Source organism: Pseudoliparis swirei, chromosome 22 (assembly GCF_029220125.1).
Source record: "Pseudoliparis swirei isolate HS2019 ecotype Mariana Trench chromosome 22, NWPU_hadal_v1, whole genome shotgun sequence".
Classification (NCBI taxonomy): Eukaryota; Metazoa; Chordata; class Actinopteri; order Perciformes; family Liparidae; genus Pseudoliparis; species Pseudoliparis swirei.
This window is the reverse complement of record NC_079409.1, coordinates 12,270,848-12,293,026: the sequence shown is the minus strand read 5'-3', so window position 1 is coordinate 12,293,026 and position 22,179 is coordinate 12,270,848. Positions and strand designations below refer to the sequence as shown.

Sequence of the window (22,179 nt, the reverse complement as noted above, 5' to 3'; positions counted from 1 at the left end):
CCTGTTTAGTGACTTTAAGTACTACATTACCCACAAAGCCAAGCGATACCCGGAAGTCTACTCGCGTTTCCGTGGTCACCGTGAGATCTGTTCGCCGTCGGTTTCCGCCTGATGTCCAAAGCGGCGTCAAGACGAACTGGGAAGATTCAACACCACCACCTCCAGCAACGAAACTGAACAATGAAACTGCTCGCGATATCTCCCTTCCTCGATGTTCGCTTTGTCCCGCTTGTGCTGCTGGTAAGCAAATGTTTCTCAGCCCGGCGATGTGCGCGCGACACCGCGTTTTTTTGCGACAAGAGCAAAAAGCTAACGTGAAGCTAGCCAAGATGAGAGTTAGCTACTAGCTAACCGATGAGTTTCTCTGTGGTGTGACGCGACTTTTAAAGTGGCCAAGGTGACGAGCGAGGCAGGTCCCCCACTGCTGCATGTGTTGTTATTAATCTGTCTCTTTGAGGAGACCTTTTGACTGGGTTTCACCAAACGTCTCCCATAACTAATGACGTTATCTAGCTAGCTGCAACGTTCATTTAGCAGGTGGAGTTGAGTGATGCGAGCTGTCGTAACAAGCCAATGTCCAATGTCTATCATCTAGATGTTACTCGCATAACACCCCGTGCAATACAAACTTAAGAAGTGGGCGCATGTTGGACTCCTAATAACATTTTTGAAGAGAAATAAAGCATTCAGCTAGCATTAGCTAGTGCAACATATCGACAGCAAATAGATACTTTGGAATTGCTTGCATGATTAGTTCATGGGTTTTATTTATTGAATGCGTTGATTTACGGCGGTTCATCACGCTGTATGGTTAGTTGTACGGATGCACACATGCCGGCATTCTGCGTGTGTCTGTCACAGACTGAAGGTCTCTGAATCGTGCTCGCTGGTTGGAGAGTTCCTCTGTTGTGGCTCATTCTTATTGGCTCACAACCCGGAACTAGACACAGTGCGACTGTTCCGCTGTGGTGAGAACTTGGGGCCTGAAATGAAAACATAAAACTTCTCTGAGTTTCAGAGAAGTTGTTTTTAATAATGTTGCTGCTTTTTAACTTCCAAAAGAAAATCAGACATTATTTTCTATAGAGCTGAAATTACATTTCTATGAAATGATTAGTCAGTTGACATACATATGAGCGGTAACGTGTTTCATATTTGAATGTTTGCTGAAACCCTTGGGGACATTAAACATGTCTGCACACTTGATGAACGTGTTTGTCGCAGCCTCAAGAAAGATGACAACAGTCATATCTCCTGTTTGAGGAGGATCTTGAGTCCTCAAAGCTCACACCGCTGTTAAAGAGATAATGCAGGCATACTTTGAAAGCATTGCCATTTTAAGTATTACATACAGGGGTTAAAGTTAAATAGATGCAGTGTGTGTCGTGCGGATGAAGAAACATGGGATTGCACTTGCAGCCGCAATTAAATTCTATATAAAAGACTAATACTTTTGGTAATATTGTCTTCTTTGGTCTTCTTTCATGACGTTGGCATTGTTAAACATGGGCCCTCTTAATGAATGATTTAATTCAGGCTACAAATGTATTTTTTATTTCCATATCTAGGTTTTCATTTGGCAATTAGCACCTCAACAATGTTGGTGTTCTTTCCCACATTTCCGCCTCCAGTGAATGTCATTTTACACTTTTCTGTGGTGTTTTCTTTCATCCATAATTATTTTATACAGCTTTGTAATCAAAGTTGGAATTTGGGAATCAGTTGGTACAATTTCACCATATACTTTTTTGTGTGTGATTCATCCAGATATGAATGTACATGTAAGAGAAAAATAATGGCTGTAGGATTAGTTTCCTAAGTAAAAGTAATATCAATCTACTGACCATAGTTCTAGCTCATGTTCTCCAACAGCTAAGTCGTCAGAGAAAATATCTGACCAAGAGTATTATTGTTTCATGTTCATATTATCAGAGTGAAGAGGGACTGAAAGAATATGAATGCAAATGCAGTACATGCAGCCTCAATTAAGCACCAAGATGACCCGTTTAATGATCGATGCAAACTATTGTGCAATTGATTGAACCGCTAAAAAGTGTATGTGCTTAGAATGAAGCGTGGTAAGGAGCTACAGAGGACTCCGGCTCCACACACACACACACACACCTCACTTGTTGCTGAAAGTTGCAGATTGATTGATGGATGGATCTCATGATATTTTTGGTTGAAATTGGTTGGTACTAGCTGACTTAGGCACAAGCCCTATTTTTTTTATAGGAAGCTGATTGAATTTTAAAACAAAAACAATGAGTACATTTTACAGCAATACCATCTCAAAGGGTTAAAATGGCATTTAAGAAAAAAATATTCTCAATTTAAATTTCTTTCTAGGCTTTTGTTATCTCATTCAAATATCTTCAGAATATGTTCTCCCTCCCCCCAACAAGATAGTCAACCAGCATGCATGTGTTTTTATTTTTGACTGCTGATCTATTTCTTCCTGTGCCTGCAGGTGATGGGCCTTTCAACTCCCGGACAAGCAGAAATCACCAGTCTGGATTCAGTTAACATTGATGACGTCCTAAGTAAGGCTTAAAGCTTTGTTTATATTTGCATCTTGCGCCGTAGCTCGAGCCTCCGCGGATGGCAAGCAAGCGCTGAACATAAACAAAGCTCTTTATGCGCAGTGCACTGCATTATTTTCCAAAAAGACAGAGGGCCTCCCAACAAAATTAACAGTGGAGAATCAAAAAGACAACGAGTGTAACCCAGAGATATCTCCATATATGGCCCAGAGACTGTATGTGTAACTGGCAAAAAGCCATTAACCAACCTTCACAATGACAAGGAGGGCTGGTAATTAACTGTAAACTCATATTGCATATTAATGGTCTACTCTATTGCCTTTTTACAAGCCCTGTAAATAAACAAGTCAAGTATAACATGCATTATAATGAAACACAAAGGTTGAATATCCTGTCGACAATTTTATTTGTCTGGAAAAATATTTACCAAAATGAAGATTTTTAAGACCTCTTGGTTCTAAAGCATTTAACAGCAAATTGGGTTTCCTAATAATATATCTGTTATCAGTTAACTTTAGACAGACAAACACCCAGATCAGGGACAAACAGGGACGACTCCTCACCACCAAAGAAGAACAACATCGAAGGTGGACAGAACACTTTAAGGAGCTGCTCAACAGACAGCCCCCTGCCCAAAAGGTAGAGATCCCACCAGCCACACACACGCTGGACATCAACTGCGGCCCCCCAACAAGATCTCAGGTGAGGAAGGCCATCAAGGAATTGCGACGTGGTAAAGCAGCAGGGCCAGATGACATCCCATCAGAGGCTCTACAAGCAGATCTCGACACCTCAACCACCATGCTCCACCAGCGAATAAAGACCATATGGTTGGAAGAAGGAAACATACCAACAGGCTGGAAGGATGGGCTCATTGCTGTCATACCAAAGAAAGGAAACCTCAGGGATTGCAACAGCTACCGAGGGATCATGTTGCTATCAACACCAGGCAAAGTGTTCAGCCGCATAATCTTGGAGAGACTGCGTAAGGGGATTGATGATGAACTGAGAGAAAACCAAGCTGGTTTCAGAAATAAAAGATCGTGCACCCACCAAATTGCTAGCCTCAGGATCATCATTGAGCAGTCTATAGAATGGCGAATACCTGTTCATGTCAATTTCATAGACTTTGCAAAGGCATTTGACAGTGTAGACCGTGAAATGCTATGGAAACTCATGGCACACTATGGAATCCCCCCAAAGTATACCAACATCATTAAGAACATGTACTGGGACATGCAATGCAACGTACTCTTCCAGGGATGCGCACAAGAAAAATTCAAAGTACTCACTGGCGTGAAACAGGGCTGCCTGCTTTCCCCTTTCCTCTTCCTTCTGTGCATTGACTGGATCATGGTACAATCAACCCACAATAAAAAGACTGGCATCCAGTGGAGTCTAACAGAACATCTGGAGGACCTCGACTTTGCGGATGACATCGCACTACTCTCCCATAGCCACCAACAGATGCAGGACAAATCCGAACTGCTAGAAAAAACGGCAGCTGGACTTGGACTCAAAATAAAAGGACCAAAAACCAAAGTAATGCGGATAAACACCAAGAACACGGACCCAATAACCATCGGGGACCAGACGCTGGAAGATGTCGACAAATTCACCTACCTGGGAAGTGTGATAGCTGTTGATGGTGGGACAGAGGATGACGTGAAGACGAGAATTGGGAAAGCAAGAACAGCATTTAATATCTTAAACAAAATTTGGAAAAGTAAAAACATCTCCCTCAAGACGAAGCTTCAAATCTTCAACTCCAACGTCAAAACCGTGCTGCTCTATGGCTCAAACCTGGAGAACTACCACTAACATCACAAACAAACTACAAACCTTCATAAACCACTGTCTAAGACGCATCCTTGGAGTCTTCTGGCCAAACACAATCAGCAACATCAACCTATGGGAATGCACAAAACAAGAAACAGTAGATATACAGCTGTTAAGGAGAAAATGGAGCTGGATTGGACACACACTACGAAGAAACACAACAGCAATAACAAAACAGGCACTGACATGGAACCCACAAGGCAAACGGAGTAGAGGACGACCCAAAAACACCTGGAGAAGGAGCACAGAGCAGGAATTCAAGAAGAAGGGGCTGACGTGGAAACAGCTGGAGAGGATGGCTCAGGACAGACGAGGGTGGAAACAATTCATCAATGGCCTATGTTCCGAGAGGAATACAAAGGCCTAACTAACAGTTAACTAATTGTGACAATCACGTGATTGGGCATGCCAAGTTCCAAACATTCAGAGGTGCACAACTTTCACCGTGGAGAGTATGAACTAAGCATTAGCTTGGCCTAAAGAAGGAATCAAGGCGCATCAGCTTATTTTGGGGTATTTTTGGCTAGGAAACATAGGAGTATTTCCTAAAATGTCAAACTATTCATTTAATACTAATTCACGTTTAACTGGTCATATATTTATTTCCTGTTTACGTGTTTCTTTGCAGATAAAGCTGGAGTGTCTATAGTAAACTTTTACGCAGACTGGTAAGTGTGCCGTTTGTCTGTCTCCCTCATCATCGGATGTCATGGATGCTCAAACGAGTTTTGCTCCTAATATTGATTTTCTCGATGAATGCCTCACGGTATAATTAGATTACTGTCATTGGCAGTAGAGATTTTGTTGATTTTTACATAGTGCGTCTGTTTTATTCTCATTTGGTTTAATTAATTGATGGATTGTCAAAGGAGAAAATAATTTGGCAAAATTGTCATATACGGAAACTTTGAGTCCAATGAATCTGAACAGCTCTATATAATATACTTTCAAATTATGGAGATCGTTTAGGCCCAACACCACTTCCTCTGCCCGGCTTTACAGGTGCAGGTTCAGTCAGATGCTCCATCCAATTTTTGAGGAGTCCTCTAACATCGTGAGGGAGGAGTTCCCTGAAACCACGCAGGTGGTGTTTGCCCGTGTCGACTGTGACCAACACTGTGAGTGTAACTTCCCTTTTCATTTGTTTTTAGTGTTCGTTAACATTGTCAAGAAAAGTGGCAAACAACATACAGATACATTTAACACTTATTCATCTTTTTTTAAATTTGTGTAACCGATAACATAAAATATATGAGACATGCCCAACACAAGTTACCAGAGCTATACCGTTTATTTATTTGATATAAAGCCAAAGTATTTATTTCATAACAATGTGAAACAAAGACCAGTGAACACATTTAAATGAGTTTGAAGCTTAAACTTTCTTACTTACTTTCTGACAGATTCAAATTATGATATAATAATATTAATATTGGGGAGGGGAGTGTTTATGGGTGAAAACACATGCACACACTCTTACTATATTTGATGCACATATGTCCACACAGATGCCCTGGACACCAAAGCAATGAAACATAAACCGCCAGCCTCAGCCTTTTGAGATAAAGCAAATTAAAGAGAATTATTGATGACCTGCAAACTGTTTGAAGACTAATGACAAAACTGCTGCTTCCTGTGAAGACGGGAGGCTTAAAGACACCCCGCAGGGAGATTGACACCTGCCAAACACACACACACGCGCACACAGAGAGTATTTACTCTTGGCAGGGGGCAGCTTTCATGTCGGAGATCAGAGCTCGGAGCCGACTGAAGGCAGTGTTTTCAGACTGAGGTTTAACTGCCGTCTCTGTCACCGCTCCGCTCCTCATCCACCCATCCCCATGTGTTTTTTACTCGGCTTCTTCCTCTTCATCAATTGATTTGTCCTTCTTTACTTAACTTCTCCCCTGCCTCGCTGTGTAGCGGACATAGCCCAGCGGTACCGCATCACCAAGTATCCAACATTGAAGTTGTTCCGCAATGGGATGATGATGAAGAGGGAGTACAGGGGTCAGAGGTCAGTGGTGGCCATCGCTGACTTCATCCGCCAGCAGCAGGTCGACCCAGTAAAAGAGATGAAGTCGATGGAGGAGGTTAATACTCTGGATGTGAGTGGCACGCACACTAAACACGACAAATTGCCACATTTAAAAGGAAAAAGAAACGGTATAATTTATTTTCTCTTTCTCTTATTCAACAGAGGAGCAAGAGAAACATCATAGCTTACTTTGAGAAAAGAGACTCGGATAACTACCACACTTTTGAAAAAGTTTCCAACATCCTTCGTGATGACTGCATCTTCTTGGCTGCCTTTGGGTGAGACCATCTTCACTTCAGTCTTGGATTTCATTCTTCAATTTATATTTGTCTTTAAATCTTCTCATCTACTGTTCTCTTATAGAGCCGTATCTGAGGCCGAGCGCTTCAGTGGAGACAACGTCATCTACAAGCCGGCGGGGGAGAGCGTCCCTGACATGGTCTACCTCGGCTCACTCAGCAATTTCGACCTATCCTACGCTTGGGCCCAGGACAAGTGTGTGCCTCTGGTCAGGGAGATCACCTTTGAAAATGGAGAGGTTTGTTACCTGTTTTTTTTATATATAGAGCATCGTCTGATTGACCTTTTGCTCTTTTTATCTGATATTAAATTGTAAATATTAATATCTAGATGTACCACAGCCTGTAGGGTATTTATGGAGTCTGTGTGGTTGGTCCATCTGCTGAGCCACGGAAAGGCCCTGACTCCATCTGTCTTTGACACTTTGTGTGTGTATTTGTGTTTTCGCAGGAGCTGACTGAAGAAGGAATCCCTTTCCTCATCTTATTCCACGTTAAAGAAGACCCAGAGAGTTTAGAGAAGTTCCAGCATGAAGTGGCTCGCCAGCTCATCAGTGAGAAAGGTGAGGCTGTGTGTTTGTGGCATTTGGTTCCTATCATTACTCATGAGTCAAACAAGCGTGTGTTCAGAAGTGGTGTTTATGACACCGGTGTCTCCTCTTCAGGGTCGATAAACTTCCTGCACGCAGACTGCGAGAAGTTCCGGCATCCTCTGCTTCATATCCAGAAAACTCCTGCTGACTGTCCTGTCATTGCTATCGACTCATTCAGACACATGTATGTCTATCCCGACTTTAAAGACATCAAGTGAGTACCACCTTTCACTTTTGCTTTCAAATTAACTGTATGTGTGAAGCAAAATAGTCCTCAAACATGCACAATATTATCACTGTCTGAGAAATTATTTAATTGTGTTGTCATTTCAAACAATACCAATACATTGTATTGATGTTGCAATAGCCCCATGTGGGCATCTCCCGTTACACATTTAGTAAAAGGTTTCTGAAAAATACCAGCTGGTGATTTGCTTCATCCAAAAAGAAATTGCCAAATATAAGTGAAAATGTAACACAAATGCAGCTGTAATTAACAAATGAATCACCCACATGTCAAATTAGTCTGATATATTCAGCAATCTTTTGGACATTTTTGAGCAATTATTGCCGGATACTGATACCGTATTATATGAGAATGTTCTAAACGAGATCACCCTAAATTAATCCGATTACATTTCATTCATTGCACACACATGCACACACACACACACACACACACCATAATCCACTGTGCACTAAACAACAGAGAAATGTCACACCTCCTAAAATCTGTCCTTTATGAATGGGCCAGGACACCGGAGCTAATGTGACATGATTTGGCACGTGCAATAAGTGCTAAACTAATCCAGTCTAATCTAATTTAATCTTATTTATTCTGCCCACCACCACACGGCCTCCCCCAGTCCCCAATCAGGTTGATCAGATAGACGGAAGCCCCGAGGACTGACCAGCTCTCCACAACCTAATTACATCACATCAACCCCACATGTGGCACACAGCTTGGAATTACATTAGCACAGTGTATGCTTTTGTGTGTGTGTGTGTATATATATATGTATACACACACACACACACACACACACACACACACATACAGTACATGGATACATATGTGTGTGCATGCTGCTCTGCCACACAGGGTTAGCTGTGACTGGAGACCTGCTCTGCCTCTGATATGACAACAGCTCATGACCTGTCGTTAATCAGCACACTTCACAGGACGGCGTTGATATGGATTAATGCTGCTTCATGACACGTCCGCGGGGGCTGGTGTCCTCTGCCACAAGCCGTTTAGTCTCATATCAACTTTATTGCTCAACTTTGTGTGTTGAAATGCCTTCGTCAAAAAGACTGGCTTTTCTATGAGCGATTCAAGATAAGATAAGATTTCTTGGAGCCAAAGAAGTTTCTCTTGCTTATAAAATGAATGGTCGAGCGCTAATGCACGTCGAGTCATGTGCACATAGTCTGAATCACTCCATAAGGGGAAAAAACAAAGAAGAATTTGAATGCCTCAAACTCAATGAATTTGGAGTTCACGTGTGTTCCGGAAATCTTTAAAGTTGGATAACATAAATTAACATAATATTCAGGTCAAACTATCATTATGGCTTTTACATTTTTGGCATTACGACTTCTACATCTTAGGAGTTTAGGAAAATTCTGGGGCTCACAGTTGCCTAGAGATCAACACGCATGGTAACATTCTGCATGAGAACACCTGACCGCGTCACGCCATGACTTCCTCGAGTCCATCTCCCGTCCTCTTGACCTTAATGATCGACCAGAGTAGGTCGTCCATTAATTGCAGGTTTGCTGAGTTGTACCCTGGCTGCTCCTGACCGCAAGATATTTAAAGTGACCGTTCACCCCAAAATGCATGTTTTTTCCTCTTGCCTGTCGTGTTATTCATCAATCTCGATGTGTTTGGGTGTGAGTTGCTGAGATATCGGCCGTGGAGATGTTCGCCTTCTCGCCAACATAATGCAACCCTGACCAGTTTACTGAAGATAATACACAGACCTCGCTGGGCTCAGTTTCATTTAGGAATTATTTTCCTTCTACCAGACTACACCCTCCATCCGTATCACAGCGCAGGAGAACTCGCCATACCGCGAGCTCACATCGCACAAAGCCAAGGAAGACGACATTAATGTTGACGTCGTCCATGGGTCGATGCACGCTTCCCTCTGTGCGGGGATACGGATGGCGTTTGGTGGACAGAAAGTAGTTCCTACATGAAACTGCTCATGGCTCGAATATGCCAATGATTCAATTTCACAAACACGCACCTACTAATGAATGAGACTGAAGTTCAAATATCAAGCGTCATTTATTTGAATCTGATTTCTTTTTTCAACCACTTGCATGAACAAAACTCCCAGAAATAAACAGGCTTTTTGGGAGACATGTATACATAATTGTTCTTGTATGATGTCCAATGGGTTTGCTTGTTGTTGTTTTTTTCTAGTATTCCTGGCAAGTTGAGACAGTTTGTGCTGGACCTTCACTCTGGAAAGCTGCACCGAGAGTTTCACCACGGCCCCGATCCCACAGACAGTACGCCAGGACAGGTCCGGCAGCAGCACACACGAGTACGCGGCCGCTGAAAGCTGGTTTTACGTCGCCATGTGAACACTGTTTGCTCTGACTGTTACCCTCAGGAGGAGACGGGAGAGGAAGTGGCCAGCAGCCCTCCAGAGAGCTCGTTCCAGAAGCTGGCGCCCAGTGAGACTCGCTACACCATCCTCAATCGGGACCGCGACGAGCTGTGACCTCAGCAGCCTGCCAGTGATCCTGTGACTCAATGCCATGCCCCAGGGTCAGGGGGGGGTTAGGGTTGGGACAGGCCGCGGGACAGAACAGCAACACCCAACACCCTTACTGAAGAGAGCTATAGAGAAGAGGAGCCGAAAAGGAAGAGTTCAGTCCACGACACAACCATGTTGGAATAACCTATATTTTCATAACTCTCTCACAGTTTTTATTTTGGATCAAAAGATAGGGGGAGGAGGGAAGAAGAAATTGTGTTAGGGGCATTAGGACATCAAAAGAACTGTTCTTTTATTTTTTTTGGAGCTTGTAAATATGTTTGTGCTACATGAGTCTCCTTGTTGGTCTAAATTAAATACAGAGTTTTCTTTATTTTATTCCTTTTCTTTTACATCACCTGGCTTTTTGTAGAGTAAAATAACAGCGCAGCCCCCTCCCTCCAGTTGTACGGTTCTTATCTGTGGGTAGTCCAGCTCGGCCTGTGTGATACGAGACGTTTGTTGTTTAGTCTCACTGACCTCATGGCTGCATCTCAATGCGAACAACCCTGGTCTAATTCATTTGTACATTTATAAGTTATAACAATATACCTGTTTGAAGTAGCTGTCTCCATATCTTCTCCACACACATTCTGAAGGAATAGACAAATACAATTTTAAATGTTTAATTGTGGCCACATCATTTCTAACCATCACTTGATAAAGAGATGGAGCTACTTCAGCCGATTGAGATGCACCCCTTCTCTCCCTGGTACTAAAAGGTTATAGATTATGATGTCTCTTACAGTGCTTATAAAAAGTATTGCCCCCTTGGACATTTTTATGCGTCACTGTTTAACAACAACGAGTCACAGTGGATGTAATTAGTATTTTATTTTTCTCGTCAGTAATAGGACTGTAATGTCGGAAGTGAATGAGCCCTCTGGCCATGATGGTAAATTGTGTGTTTAACACAAGCCCCAAACTGCAGAATGCCAGAACCACGTCATCCCCATCATGAGTCCTGGTGGTGGCAGCATCATGCTGTGTGGAGGCCTCTCGGCAGCCGGCCCTGGGCGGCTGATGGCGGTAGAAGGTTATCGTTATGCAGCAGAGAAATCCTGTTCAATGGACGGCTATAGACGTACCGATCTACAACCACAAACATGCCAAATCTACACAGGATTTAATAGAAGAATGTGAAATTATGTTCCAGATGTGTAAAACCGTTACAGACCTATTGAAGTAGACCTGAGGCTGTAACTGCTGCCAACGGTGCTTCTTAAGTCTTGTCTTGAAGGACATAAAAACTTGTGCAATTGGGAATTTTTATTTTTTTTGTACCCAAGAAATCTGAACATCTTATTTTTCTGTTCTTTTTCTGGCTAAAATGCTGATTACCTCCACTGCTGTTCACCGTTGAAAGTCAAAGGGGGCTGCGTACCTTTTTAAAGGCACAGTATTTGCCATAACACCTGAGTTGTGCTCCAATTAATTGAATTGAGGAAAACCATTTTTTTGCAATAATGTACTTTCAAATTATTCAAAATTTATGAAATGGCTGTTTTTGCTTTTACCTGTCAAATGTGTCGTCATGCGGGGGGAGAAACAACTGCATCCTTCCGTGTTTTAAAGAGCCGAGACGAGAGGGGGAAACCCACGTGATGACCGGTGGACATTTACAGTCTGCCACATTCTACAACTTCTCTTAAAACTGGTTTTGTCTCTTTATACGTCTTTCGAGGTTTTGGTTCAAGTCCAGTTCCCTGAGACGCTCCGAGTGTGAATTAATCCAGAAGCGGAAGCCAGATTCAGAGTTCATTGCTAAGTTAGTACTGTGCATCCCTGTCCTTCCATAGAGGCCTACAGAGGCCTGCTTAGTGACATATCAGCCCACATACCCCCTGTAGCTTCTAGACCAGTCATCTCAGAGGGGGAAGAAGAGTTCAAAAATGAAAAGGTAAATTAAAAAACATTTTACAGAATACTGTTGTCTGATGTTTTGTATGTCAGTGTCTCTGAACTGTGTGATATGTATCCAAGGAATAACCTGATTGAAAAGAAACATTATTTGCATCGGTATCATCGGTACATGGCAGTTTGTTCCACTCCAGTCCCTGAAGGGATCTGGATTGATGCACTTTGGTGCTTTATGGGCAGTTTTGCTCTCACAAGTTGCAAAAGCAGTACAGTAAGTAACTTTAAACCGTATAATTAATGCAAACATTGAAGCATACCTACTTAAAAGACTTTCACCACATATCATTGTAATCATCAGTTGTGCAGCTGTTCACACTGGGATATTATTTTCTGCATAATGTGCTGAAGAAGAATAATGTTGACAAAAGCTGCTAGCTTGAGGAACAAACGACGTTCTAATAATCGGCATGATTGATGCTCGACGCATCCACAGGGGTTACGAGTGTCGGCACCACAGTATGACTGAGGCTTTCGTGATGGCATTCGACCGAACACACACATGTGTTTTAGTGAACAGATGTGACGTCATGCTGACAAAGACACACTAAAATATGTCGTGAAAACGGCTTCAGAATTAAAAAATAATGTGTGTCGAAAGTGAGATGGACGTCCTCACAGGCGGACCCGGCACACCTGACCATCCGGCTGTTATTGCAGAGTTGTTTTACAACCGTGCAAACAGTCTCCAGCAAAGCCCGGTGACGTCTCATGTTGAGTCTGTCAGGCACCGTGACGCCGCCTGAGTTCCAGTCTGTGCTTCTGATTGGTCGGTCAACACTGGCGCTTCGGCAAATAGTCGGGAACTTGGAGTCCGAGGCCGAGCCAGAGCTGTGGGGTCATTTGTCTTTGTCTGACTCCGGCGCTGTCAGTTGTTTCATCTGTTCATCCACCCGGGCTTTGCGGTGTTTCTGGACCAGTTTTCCGCTTGCGAAGCCCAGGGCCCCCCCTCCCAGAGCCGCAGCCAGCCCTGCAACTTTGAATCCAGCCAGCAGGCCAAGTGGACCTCCTAACACACCGCCCAGCAACGCCCCGGCAACCGGCAACACCATCAACTTGTAGCCAACCGCCTAGAGAGAGACAGGAAGAAGAGATATGTTCTCGTTTAATTCAACGGCCACATACCTTGCCTTTTGAGGCATGAGCACTTTGTGGCTTCAAGACGTTCTGCGGTCGAGTTTGAACGTGTTTATCCTTTCATGATCACACCTGCATGTGTAAATGTAAATCGACATTTCCTTTGCAGCATCAAAGAGTTTTCATTATATCCATTTAGGAGAAATCGGAGAGATGTGGCCCGTGTGTTATTACGGCGGTTATCATCAGACTGGAAGGTGCTCTTTGCTGATGACAATTAATGACACACACACACACACACACACACACACACACACACACACACACACACACACACACACACACACACACACACACACACACACACACCCACCCACACCCACACACACACACATGAATAACACTTTACTGTTAAATTAATCTAGTTCCAAAGTGAGCATTTCTCTCCACCCCTGTGGCAGTTGAGGGAATTTTAATTTCATCTGAGCAGAGTTAAAAGGACTCTGGACACAGGTTGTACAAGCAGGAGGAAATGTGTGTGCGTTTGTGTGTGTGTGTGTATCTGTGTGTGATGCTGTTTGACCTGATGACAGATTACAAGCTTTCAAACACATTAAAACATCAGACACTCCTCTCATCTGTTGTACCCCCCCCGCCTCCTCCCTCCCCCGGGCTAATGTGCAGCCCACGACATCTACCAGCAACCTCACAGAGAGGGCAACCTTTGTTTGCGCTTCCAATTGGGGGAATTCAATTTAAAATAACTATTTCAAAAGAATATTTAATAATTTGTAGCATATATTTCAGAAATGTTGGGGATACAGTTCAAACTGTTAAAGGGTTGTTGTACGTACTTAGTTTTTTTAACAATACAATTTTGGTTTTACTTGCTTATTATAATAGACCAGTCTGACATTTCTGCTGCCATCTAAATACAGTGGGGGTGAATAAAATGATGCACACACAATTCAATTTAAGATGAAATTAAATTACATTCTTTTCGCAAATTGTCTCGAAATTGTATTTCCATGTGTACTGATGCTGTGGGTCGCTAGAAAATGTCACAATCCTTGATAAAAATGTGTGTGTGTGTGTGTGTTTGGAAACAGGTGATTTATTCTGAGTATTACAGACAAAAAGTTCAAGTGCGTTCGATGTGTGAAGGAGGCACTGAGCTGTCCTTCGGAGTAACACTCGATGTGTGGTGGACTGAATGGATTTTGGAAGGCCAAACACTGCTCCTGAAAAACTATTAAACAGTCATTCAAATCCTTTCTTAATGCTACACACACACACACACACACACACACAGATACACACGCATATACCCTCTCTTGTTACCCCTCGTCCTACCTCTCTATCACTCTTTCTCCCCTCCACTCCACTCGACCCCTCTCCTCTCTCTATTTCCTTAATTGCAGCTTTCCTCCGTATTCGAATGGATCAATAGGGACAAATGCTGTGGAATGGCTGGGAGGCAAAGTGCCATCGATCTCCCATCTCCCAAACACTACACAAACACACATCAGATCATCAGGCCACACGCACGCATGCACACACACGTACACAAACTCACACACACACACACACACACCTTCCCCAGGCTCTTGGTCCCCTCCTCCACGTTGGCAGTGGCTGTGTTGACGCTGTCTTCTATGCTGTCAATCTTCTCCTGCTGGGACTGATGCACACACAAACACATATTAACAAACACACACACACACACAAACACAAACAGATACACGCACACACATGTGAAAGACCTACCACCTGTTGGGTATTAAGCTTTCTTTTATCTCTCCAAATTTTGGTCTCCGGCACAAGTTAACACAGGAAGGGCGTGAATGAGTGTGTGTGGACCTTGTAGGTATATTCAAAGGAGATTTCACCGAGGGGTGGGGGGGGCGGTAATTGTGTGTGTGTGTGTGTCTGTGTTTGTGTTATTGTGTAGATCTCATGAAATATTCAGAGAGGCAGCTGTCTCTCTCCATGAGAGGGCTGGATGGACACAGTGATGAAACAACAACGAGAGCACTTTTCTTCTTCTCCTCTTCCTCACCTTTTCTACATCTTTCACATCATCGATAAAAGTTATTTTACAGATTCAGCGATGTTTGTCTTTATAAGATCTTCAACCTGTTCTGACTGAAAACGGACCGTTTAACCCTTTACTACTCAGATTCACGGATTAGATCTTCTTCTCTCATTTTCTGTCGTGATATTTTCTCCCTTAAAAGCAGCGGTTTCACCAACACGATAATTGAGCTGTAACTAACAATTATTTGTATTATTAATTCTTCTGTTGGTTATTTTCTTGATAAAACTGTGAAACATGCACATCATAATTTCCCACAGTCCATCTTCACATGGTTGTCTTATTTGGCCAACATCCCAAAGCCCAAAGACATTACGCTTTCATATGAAACAGAAATCCTCCGCATCCCTCCCGTTCGAGACCAAAAAAAGACTCAAGCAGAGAGCCCTCGTGGCTTCAGGGTGAGGAATGTCCCTGGTTCAATTCGGTCAGGTACCTTTTATTATCTAATAAAGGCCTAAAATGCCCAAACATGATGATACAAAAAATAATTACAATAGAAAAAAGAAAGAAGATGACAAACATAATTGTTTCTAATTAATTTCCTTTCCAATAATGTGGTGAATATGTGTGAATATGTTCAGATGTTTTGGTGGAAATTTTGAGTTAAAATAAAAGTGTATTCTTCACATTGAAAACACGAGTTGGTAAAACGGTTTCATTCCAAGATCCATTCAATCGTTGATGAACAAAGAAAAGAGACATTTTAATACAAATCCATGACAACTGGACATACTCCCATCTGCTTGGGGAAATTGTAGAATTTGATTTAAAGTGCCATTAAATGAGCTTTGTGGCAAACTGAACATGTTTTTATTTGTCATATTCATTATTTAATACCTAAATGGTAGCTGTACCCCATAATCTCATGGTCTTTTAATATCAGAAGTTTAAAATCTGTGAAATTCAATAAGTATATATGGTGGAAGTTAGTGCCAATAATAAACTTCTGATTAATTGATTGATTCAAGTACGAAAAATCCATTGCGGTTTGGTAAAACTTTAATCATTTTAAAATTAAAGAAATATATATTTTGCTTTATTGCTTTTGTTTTATTCTAAATAACCTCTGTTTTGAAGCTAAAGTGATTTATTTCAATAAATTAAAAACATAAACTTTTTTCCAAGACTTTTTATCAAACTGCAATTGCCAAACATACATTTTAAGACTGTATCTTTACGTTTAATACAGCAAGACGAGCTCATAATGGTGCGGCAGAGAAGACACACAAAGAGAAAACCTACAGGTGAGGACGGACACACACTAACGTGACGCCGACACAACCACACACTCCCACTCCACTGCGGCTGAGAGCTGGAATGGAATATTACTCCCCTAACGACGTCCGTCACCCTTGAGACACCACAACAACATGTCTATGCTCTTTCTGCCCCCCCGCCAGTTTTTTTTTACCCTCACTACATCTTCACTCTCGGCCTCTTTCTTTCCCCCCGTTAATCTCTCCTTTGCTCGGCCTCACTGCTTCTCTTCTTCTCTCCCTGAGGATAGAGTGATAATCTGAGCTGTCTGTTCTCCACCTGCTCCGATGTATCCATTGTTCCCCACCTCTCCCCCACATGGACAACCCGGCGTCCTCCCCCAAATCTAGCCTCCTGCCTCGGTGAAGGGCCTCTGGGGCCCCAGCGGTAGTCCTGAGCCGATCTGTGTGACGTCCTCTCCGAGGAACTTTACCAGGCAACACAAGCACACACTGTCGAATACGCACCGCTTCCTCTGACACATTGTTTTCGTTCACAGGCCTAGCTGTGCACAAATTCAGATGGAGAAACGTGAATGTGGCAGCCAGGAAGTACTCAGTGAAGTTCAGTGTTCGTACTCACGTGGACGAGCAGAGAGAACTCCGTCACCAAACCACTCAGTTCCTTCAGATCCTGAGACACAAAGAATCACCGCATTTATTTCATTGTTATGTTTATCTCACAAGTCCACATCTACATTAGGTCTGAACTGTCAGTGTCTGGGATTGACAGTCACTTTCACTAATGGACATGCATATGAATGTGTACTGTATGTATCACAGTAGAGCAGGGAAGAGGGGTCAGTGGCATTAGATGATCTTGCAGTGACGATGAATAATGCACGTAACCATAGCAACATTTAGCAGAGCCCAAGGATGGAAACTACTTTATTCTACTTTGTGTTGAGTGCTTTCATTTTAGAGCAACCTTTTTCACAGAAAAAAATTGTAAATCCCACAGCAGGAAAAGCACAATTTTTCTTTTTTCATTTGAATAGTATAATATCATGATGGCTGAATCCCATTTTGCTGCTTTGGTTTCAGGGTTATTGTGCATGTTTAACAACTATCAATAAAATAAATGAAAAACAACAACAGATAAACTAGTTCAATCACAGGTATGAATTATTAATATTGCCAAAAATCTTTCGTCAAGATTTCGGGGCATAGTTTTGCTGTTTCTGCCAGTGAAATCGAATTTGATGATGCTTAAAGAGCGAAGCTGAAACGATTCATTCAACTCACATGGACGAGATGGAGAAAGACAAATACATTATGAACATGAAGGTTGCTCCAAGACAAGTTGCCTGTCCATGTTAAATCTATTACTTGGAGCTTTTTTTATTTATTATTTTACAGGAAGTAAAGCTAACCTAAACTAAAATCTTGTTTTGCTGCACACCTTGAACCCACATATCAAAATAAGGGTCTATAACAACAGTAAAGCAACAAACAATAACAGTTAAATTGAACATATTCAGTTTAGTTTGAAAAATAAACGACTATAAATTATAAACTTCGATATCCAGACTGTATGTTAGGGTCCAGCCCTCATACCTCTTCCAGGTTGTCCCAGGACTCAGCCGCATTCTGATCCGCAGGGATTTCTGGAAGGTAAAGCTGGATTTGCCTGCTATACACTGGCTTATCGCACATATTGTCATCAGCGTGGCAACTGCTGGACACACAGCTGGACGGCTGAGCGGCAGGTGGTGTTGCTGGCGCAGTCTGCGGCTGCGGCACGGGGTTAGAGTGCAAAAGCAGGAAGTCTCTTGCGGCGGCTGATGCCCGATCTCTGACCGGCCTGACAAGCGCTTCCAAAGCGTCAGCGTCTTCGGCGCGAACTCGTGTGCACAGCTTCTCCATCTCTCTGACGTTAGCTCTCAACTGCTGCAGGGAGACAGACAAGAAGCAGTGTGACGTCTGAACATTTTCAGAGAGGGACAGACAAACATTGAATCTTGGTACCGGGATGCTTGACTTGATTAAGGGACATACTGACAGACCAAGGACAACCTGTGGTAACATCTAGCCCAAGTTAACGAGCCATTCAAATCATATTCATTCATGCCACTGCATCAAACATTTTAAACGGGAGGAAATCAAATCATTTGGATCCTAAACTTTAAAATGAATAAACAAATCTACACAAAACTTTTAAATCTTCAGACAAAAATACTAGTTATTGTTCATTTTGCCGGTTGCCCAAGTTGGAAAGAAGTGCTCATGCTGACAGGTTCAGCGTCCCAATAAACTGTTCTAGTGGTGGGAAATGCGTGTGCGTGTGTGCGTGTGTTGGAGTGCGGGCTTAATAAGGTTCAGTTATGAGGCTGGGGACCACAAGGCCCCTCATCCCACCGTGCCCTGAGGGTGACAGGAGGATTACATTACATCCCAGCCGTCAACCCTCCAGGCCGCAGCCCGACCGGGGCTCAGGGGGTCAACACACTGCCGATAACACATTCTTCTAATTACACAACATGAATAAACATACATGCATACACTCGTCCTTGTGTGCAAAAAACTGAAAAACACACTAATTAACACAGAGACAGTCAGGGCAGGCACCTGTCAGCCTGTAAATGAACCATGAGTGTTCAACACGGACAGACCAACCCAACACATCCTCAGTAGCAGATATTCTATCTATGCTATGGAATATGAGCACACATGCACACCCATCTAAAGCAGAGGAGACGAACCTCGACTCTGGATTAACACCACGAGGACATGGTAAAGCACTCTGTGCGTGTCCCTGGAGTTTACAGGGTAATGGTGAGAGGATGGGTTTTGCCTGTTTGGAGTTATTTCACCTTCAGAGACATAGCGGCTTCCAGGCAACAACATCCTCCGAGACATTTCACACCCACCATGTGAACAAGGCAGCAAGTACTTACACACACACACAGGAGACGGTCCATTGGAGGTTTGGCGACAACAACCCTTTCCTTGCCCTGATTTTCAAGTGAATTTCTATTCCGAAAGTTCCTTTAGTTGTTCAAAACTGATCTAGTCTTTTTATGTATTTCAGATGTGTGTATATGTTTTTCTGGGTAAGCTAATTCTATAGCTTCATCAGATGGAGTGGCTCAGTTGCCGTGGAGATGGTTTTAGATGTTATCATGTGACTTGGGGGTACAGCAAGTACGTTGGACCGTGTGTTGAGTAAACGCAGAATGTTGAGTGTTTTTTGTCACGCGTTTGATCCACAAAAAGCAATCTTCACTCTGCTCATCGTGGGGTGGCGGGGTTCAGTTTCTCTCGTCATACATTAGTTCAAGAAGACACTTCTATCCTTCACTAATATACTTATCTGGAGACGCCACTCGGTGTCGTGCCACTGGTTTTCATTTTAGATTTCAAACTGGAAAATCTGACCGCCACAAATCAGGAAATGTCAAGTTCCTCCAGAACCAAGCTTCTCAGCTTCCAGACAATGTGAGATAAAAATGTACGACACAGTTGCAGCATCGTGCTTGTTCAGGGATTTCTGAGAGGCAGTGATTCACATCATCATCCAATCAACGCTCACATTCACATGTTGGCACACAACAATGCTTTAGTTTACAGAGTGTTATCTTATACCTGAACCGTTCTGCTGGCATTTATATGCTCCAGATGAAGCCGGTCCCATTGCTGGCTTTGTTGGTACTGCGGAAATGAAGGAAAAACTATCTGTTATCCATCTGTGGACACCAAGAGTGTGGATGTGAGGGTGCGATCATGTGTCCAACCAGATCTGAGATGTCACCTTCAGTATGTTATTGTGGTGTTTCTGCAGCCTCTCCAGGTCCGTGGGTAGAGCCACTTTAATGAACTTGTGGATTGGTGCCTCCAGGCGCCTCAGTGTCAGCTTGTTGCCTTCCTCTGCCATGTGTCCTGCTGACGGCCCACAGCCAACACCTCGATGGAACTCAGACACTGCACCTGCTCAGCTTTATATCACTGCCCCAACAGACACTGGACATACCAGCAGAGCAGGATTTTAATAAATACATAGATCAAATGAATAAGCTATGTGACACATGTGAATATGCCCACACATCTGAAATTGGCATCTCCATAAGCCTAATCCTTTTTTTCTTGCCAGCATCGTTCAGTGAAAAGAGTAACTAAAGTATTAATTGCAGGATAGCCGACAGTATAACATCAAACAGAAATTAAATTGGGAACTGTGACTGACAATTAATCAGTTATAAGAAAATAGTTGACAGATTCATCAATAATGAATATAATGGTAATAATAAGATCTAATCTTTTGTTGCAACCATATTCTACGTCACACTTTGTCATTTAAATGTTCATGACAATAATTTATGATACACCTGCTGTGTAATTAGTGAGGGTATTTTAATGGCTATGAGAAGCTCATAACAATATCGACTGAGCTTTTCAGGCGACCTATTCTTAAGGTCGTTGTGAGCGCCACTATATGTTTATGTTGCTGATGTCACAGTCAAGACACAGTTCCTTTATGTGGAAGGTAAGTGTTCACATGTCAAAGAACTGGATGGAAACTGTCACGCAAACAGTTTGTCGACTCGTTCTCGCATGAGCTGTTCGTGAAGTGCTGAAAGTAGAACTTGTATTCACTTTGCGGCGACGCACCGATTCAGCCAGACAATCATGAACCACACAACCGAAACCTAAAGGACATATAGCGACACTCACCACTGAAGATATCACTCGAGGATGTAACTTATGTTCGCTAAAGACTGTTATGATCCTCCATGCTGTTTAGGAAGTTAACAATGTGCTACATCTGCTGGTTTTCGGCAAAGATTTCGTGTTTTTCTGACACTTTGCTGTTTGTAAACAACTCTCTCCCCAGTGCGTCCGCGAAAAGGTTCCGACCTCCCCCAGCGCCCACAGCATCGCGTTCCTCATCGCTGTTCCCCGGACTGCACCGCCGACCACTGACGACCAGCCACGGACATTCCTAAAATATAAAAGTATTTAATTATCTTTTGGATTATTTTTGGTCTTGTTGTTTGGAATTAGAAAGGTGCACCATATAAAATAAATAACATGGAGTCCAGAAATATTATACAGCAGTAGGCCGGAATGAATATATATATATATATATATATATCTCTCTCTCTCTCTCTCTCTCTCTCTCTCTCTCTCTCTCTCTCCTCTCTCTCTCGCCATTATTTCTGCTATTAAAGAGATCAGAAGTGAATTTTGTTTCAATTCATTAAATATTGAATCAATGATAATCCTGTGATGATATTAGGCTACATGTGTTATACTTTGGGGTTTAATGGCTTCTGTTAACTTTCTACTATTTTATTTTCATTTAGTCTCACAGTTTTTTAAAGCTTAATAGTGATTTTTTTAAAACACTACATATAATATAAATACAAAATGACTGTAGGGTCACTATGTTAAAGTACCATAAACAAAAATGTGTGACCTTTTAACATGTGTCACAATTACTATCACTTTTATGTGAACGTGGTAATATTTCAAGCCGGGACAATATTTCAGAAAGTCCTATTCAGATCACAGCCCCAGACCCGTCATCACTGACTAACACAGATATGATAGTTATAATCATTAGATAAAGGTCATAGGACAGAGATTGATGAGTGGATTTGACATATTTGCAAAAGTGTTTTTATTGTTTGTCATTTTCATTTAGCGGTGGAAAGAAACATAACGTGTGATGTTTTTGTCTGTCTTGTGTTTGGGAGGAAGCCAAAGAGAGAATTGGGGTTCCCCCTGCGCTCCTCTGAGATCAGC

General features: G+C 42.5%; 2 protein-coding genes across 2 annotated transcripts; one reads left to right on the top strand and one right to left on the bottom strand.

The window, feature by feature from the left end:
- The first annotated feature begins 112 nt into the window (after positions 1-112).
- erp44 (endoplasmic reticulum protein 44) lies at positions 113-12,011 on the top strand. The gene is made up of 11 exons (XM_056444163.1): positions 113-240; positions 2,471-2,543; positions 5,011-5,050; positions 5,385-5,500; positions 6,306-6,490; positions 6,583-6,698; positions 6,784-6,958; positions 7,171-7,282; positions 7,385-7,526; positions 9,747-9,849; positions 9,940-12,011. Exons 1-11 carry the CDS (start codon positions 181-183, stop codon positions 10,048-10,050), a joined length of 1,233 nt encoding a protein of 410 aa, XP_056300138.1. The 5' UTR covers positions 113-180; the 3' UTR covers positions 10,051-12,011.
- On the bottom strand, positions 11,552-21,240 carry stx17 (syntaxin 17). Its single transcript, XM_056444164.1, has 7 exons — positions 21,106-21,240; positions 20,186-20,394; positions 20,020-20,085; positions 17,992-18,324; positions 17,018-17,068; positions 14,675-14,761; positions 11,552-13,073 (listed from the first exon to the last, which is right to left on the bottom strand). Exons 2-7 carry the CDS (start codon positions 20,306-20,308, stop codon positions 12,843-12,845), a joined length of 891 nt encoding a protein of 296 aa, XP_056300139.1. The 5' UTR covers positions 20,309-20,394; positions 21,106-21,240; the 3' UTR covers positions 11,552-12,842.
- Positions 21,241-22,179: the final 939 nt, after the last annotated feature.

What these genes read in the sequence shown, in the direction of transcription:
- erp44 (XM_056444163.1), top strand. Translation starts at nt 181, where the DNA reads ATGAAACTGCTCGCGATATCTCCCTTCCTCGATGTTCGCTTTGTCCCG. An exon ending in TAACATTGATGACGTCCTAA is followed by an intron (nt 2,544 to 5,010) that starts GTAAGGCTTAAA and finishes GTTTCTTTGCAG; the next exon opens with ATAAAGCTGGAGTGTCTATA. An exon ending in TGTCGACTGTGACCAACACT is followed by an intron (nt 5,501 to 6,305) that starts GTGAGTGTAACT and finishes CTCGCTGTGTAG; the next exon opens with CGGACATAGCCCAGCGGTAC.
- stx17 (XM_056444164.1), bottom strand. Translation starts at nt 20,308, where the DNA reads ATGGCAGAGGAAGGCAACAAGCTGACACTGAGGCGCCTGGAGGCACCA. An exon ending in CCTGGGACAACCTGGAAGAG is followed by an intron (nt 17,069 to 17,991) that starts GTATGAGGGCTG and finishes TTTGTGTCTCAG; the next exon opens with GATCTGAAGGAACTGAGTGG. An exon ending in AGTTCTCTCTGCTCGTCCAC is followed by an intron (nt 14,762 to 17,017) that starts GTGAGTACGAAC and finishes TGTGTGCATCAG; the next exon opens with TCCCAGCAGGAGAAGATTGA.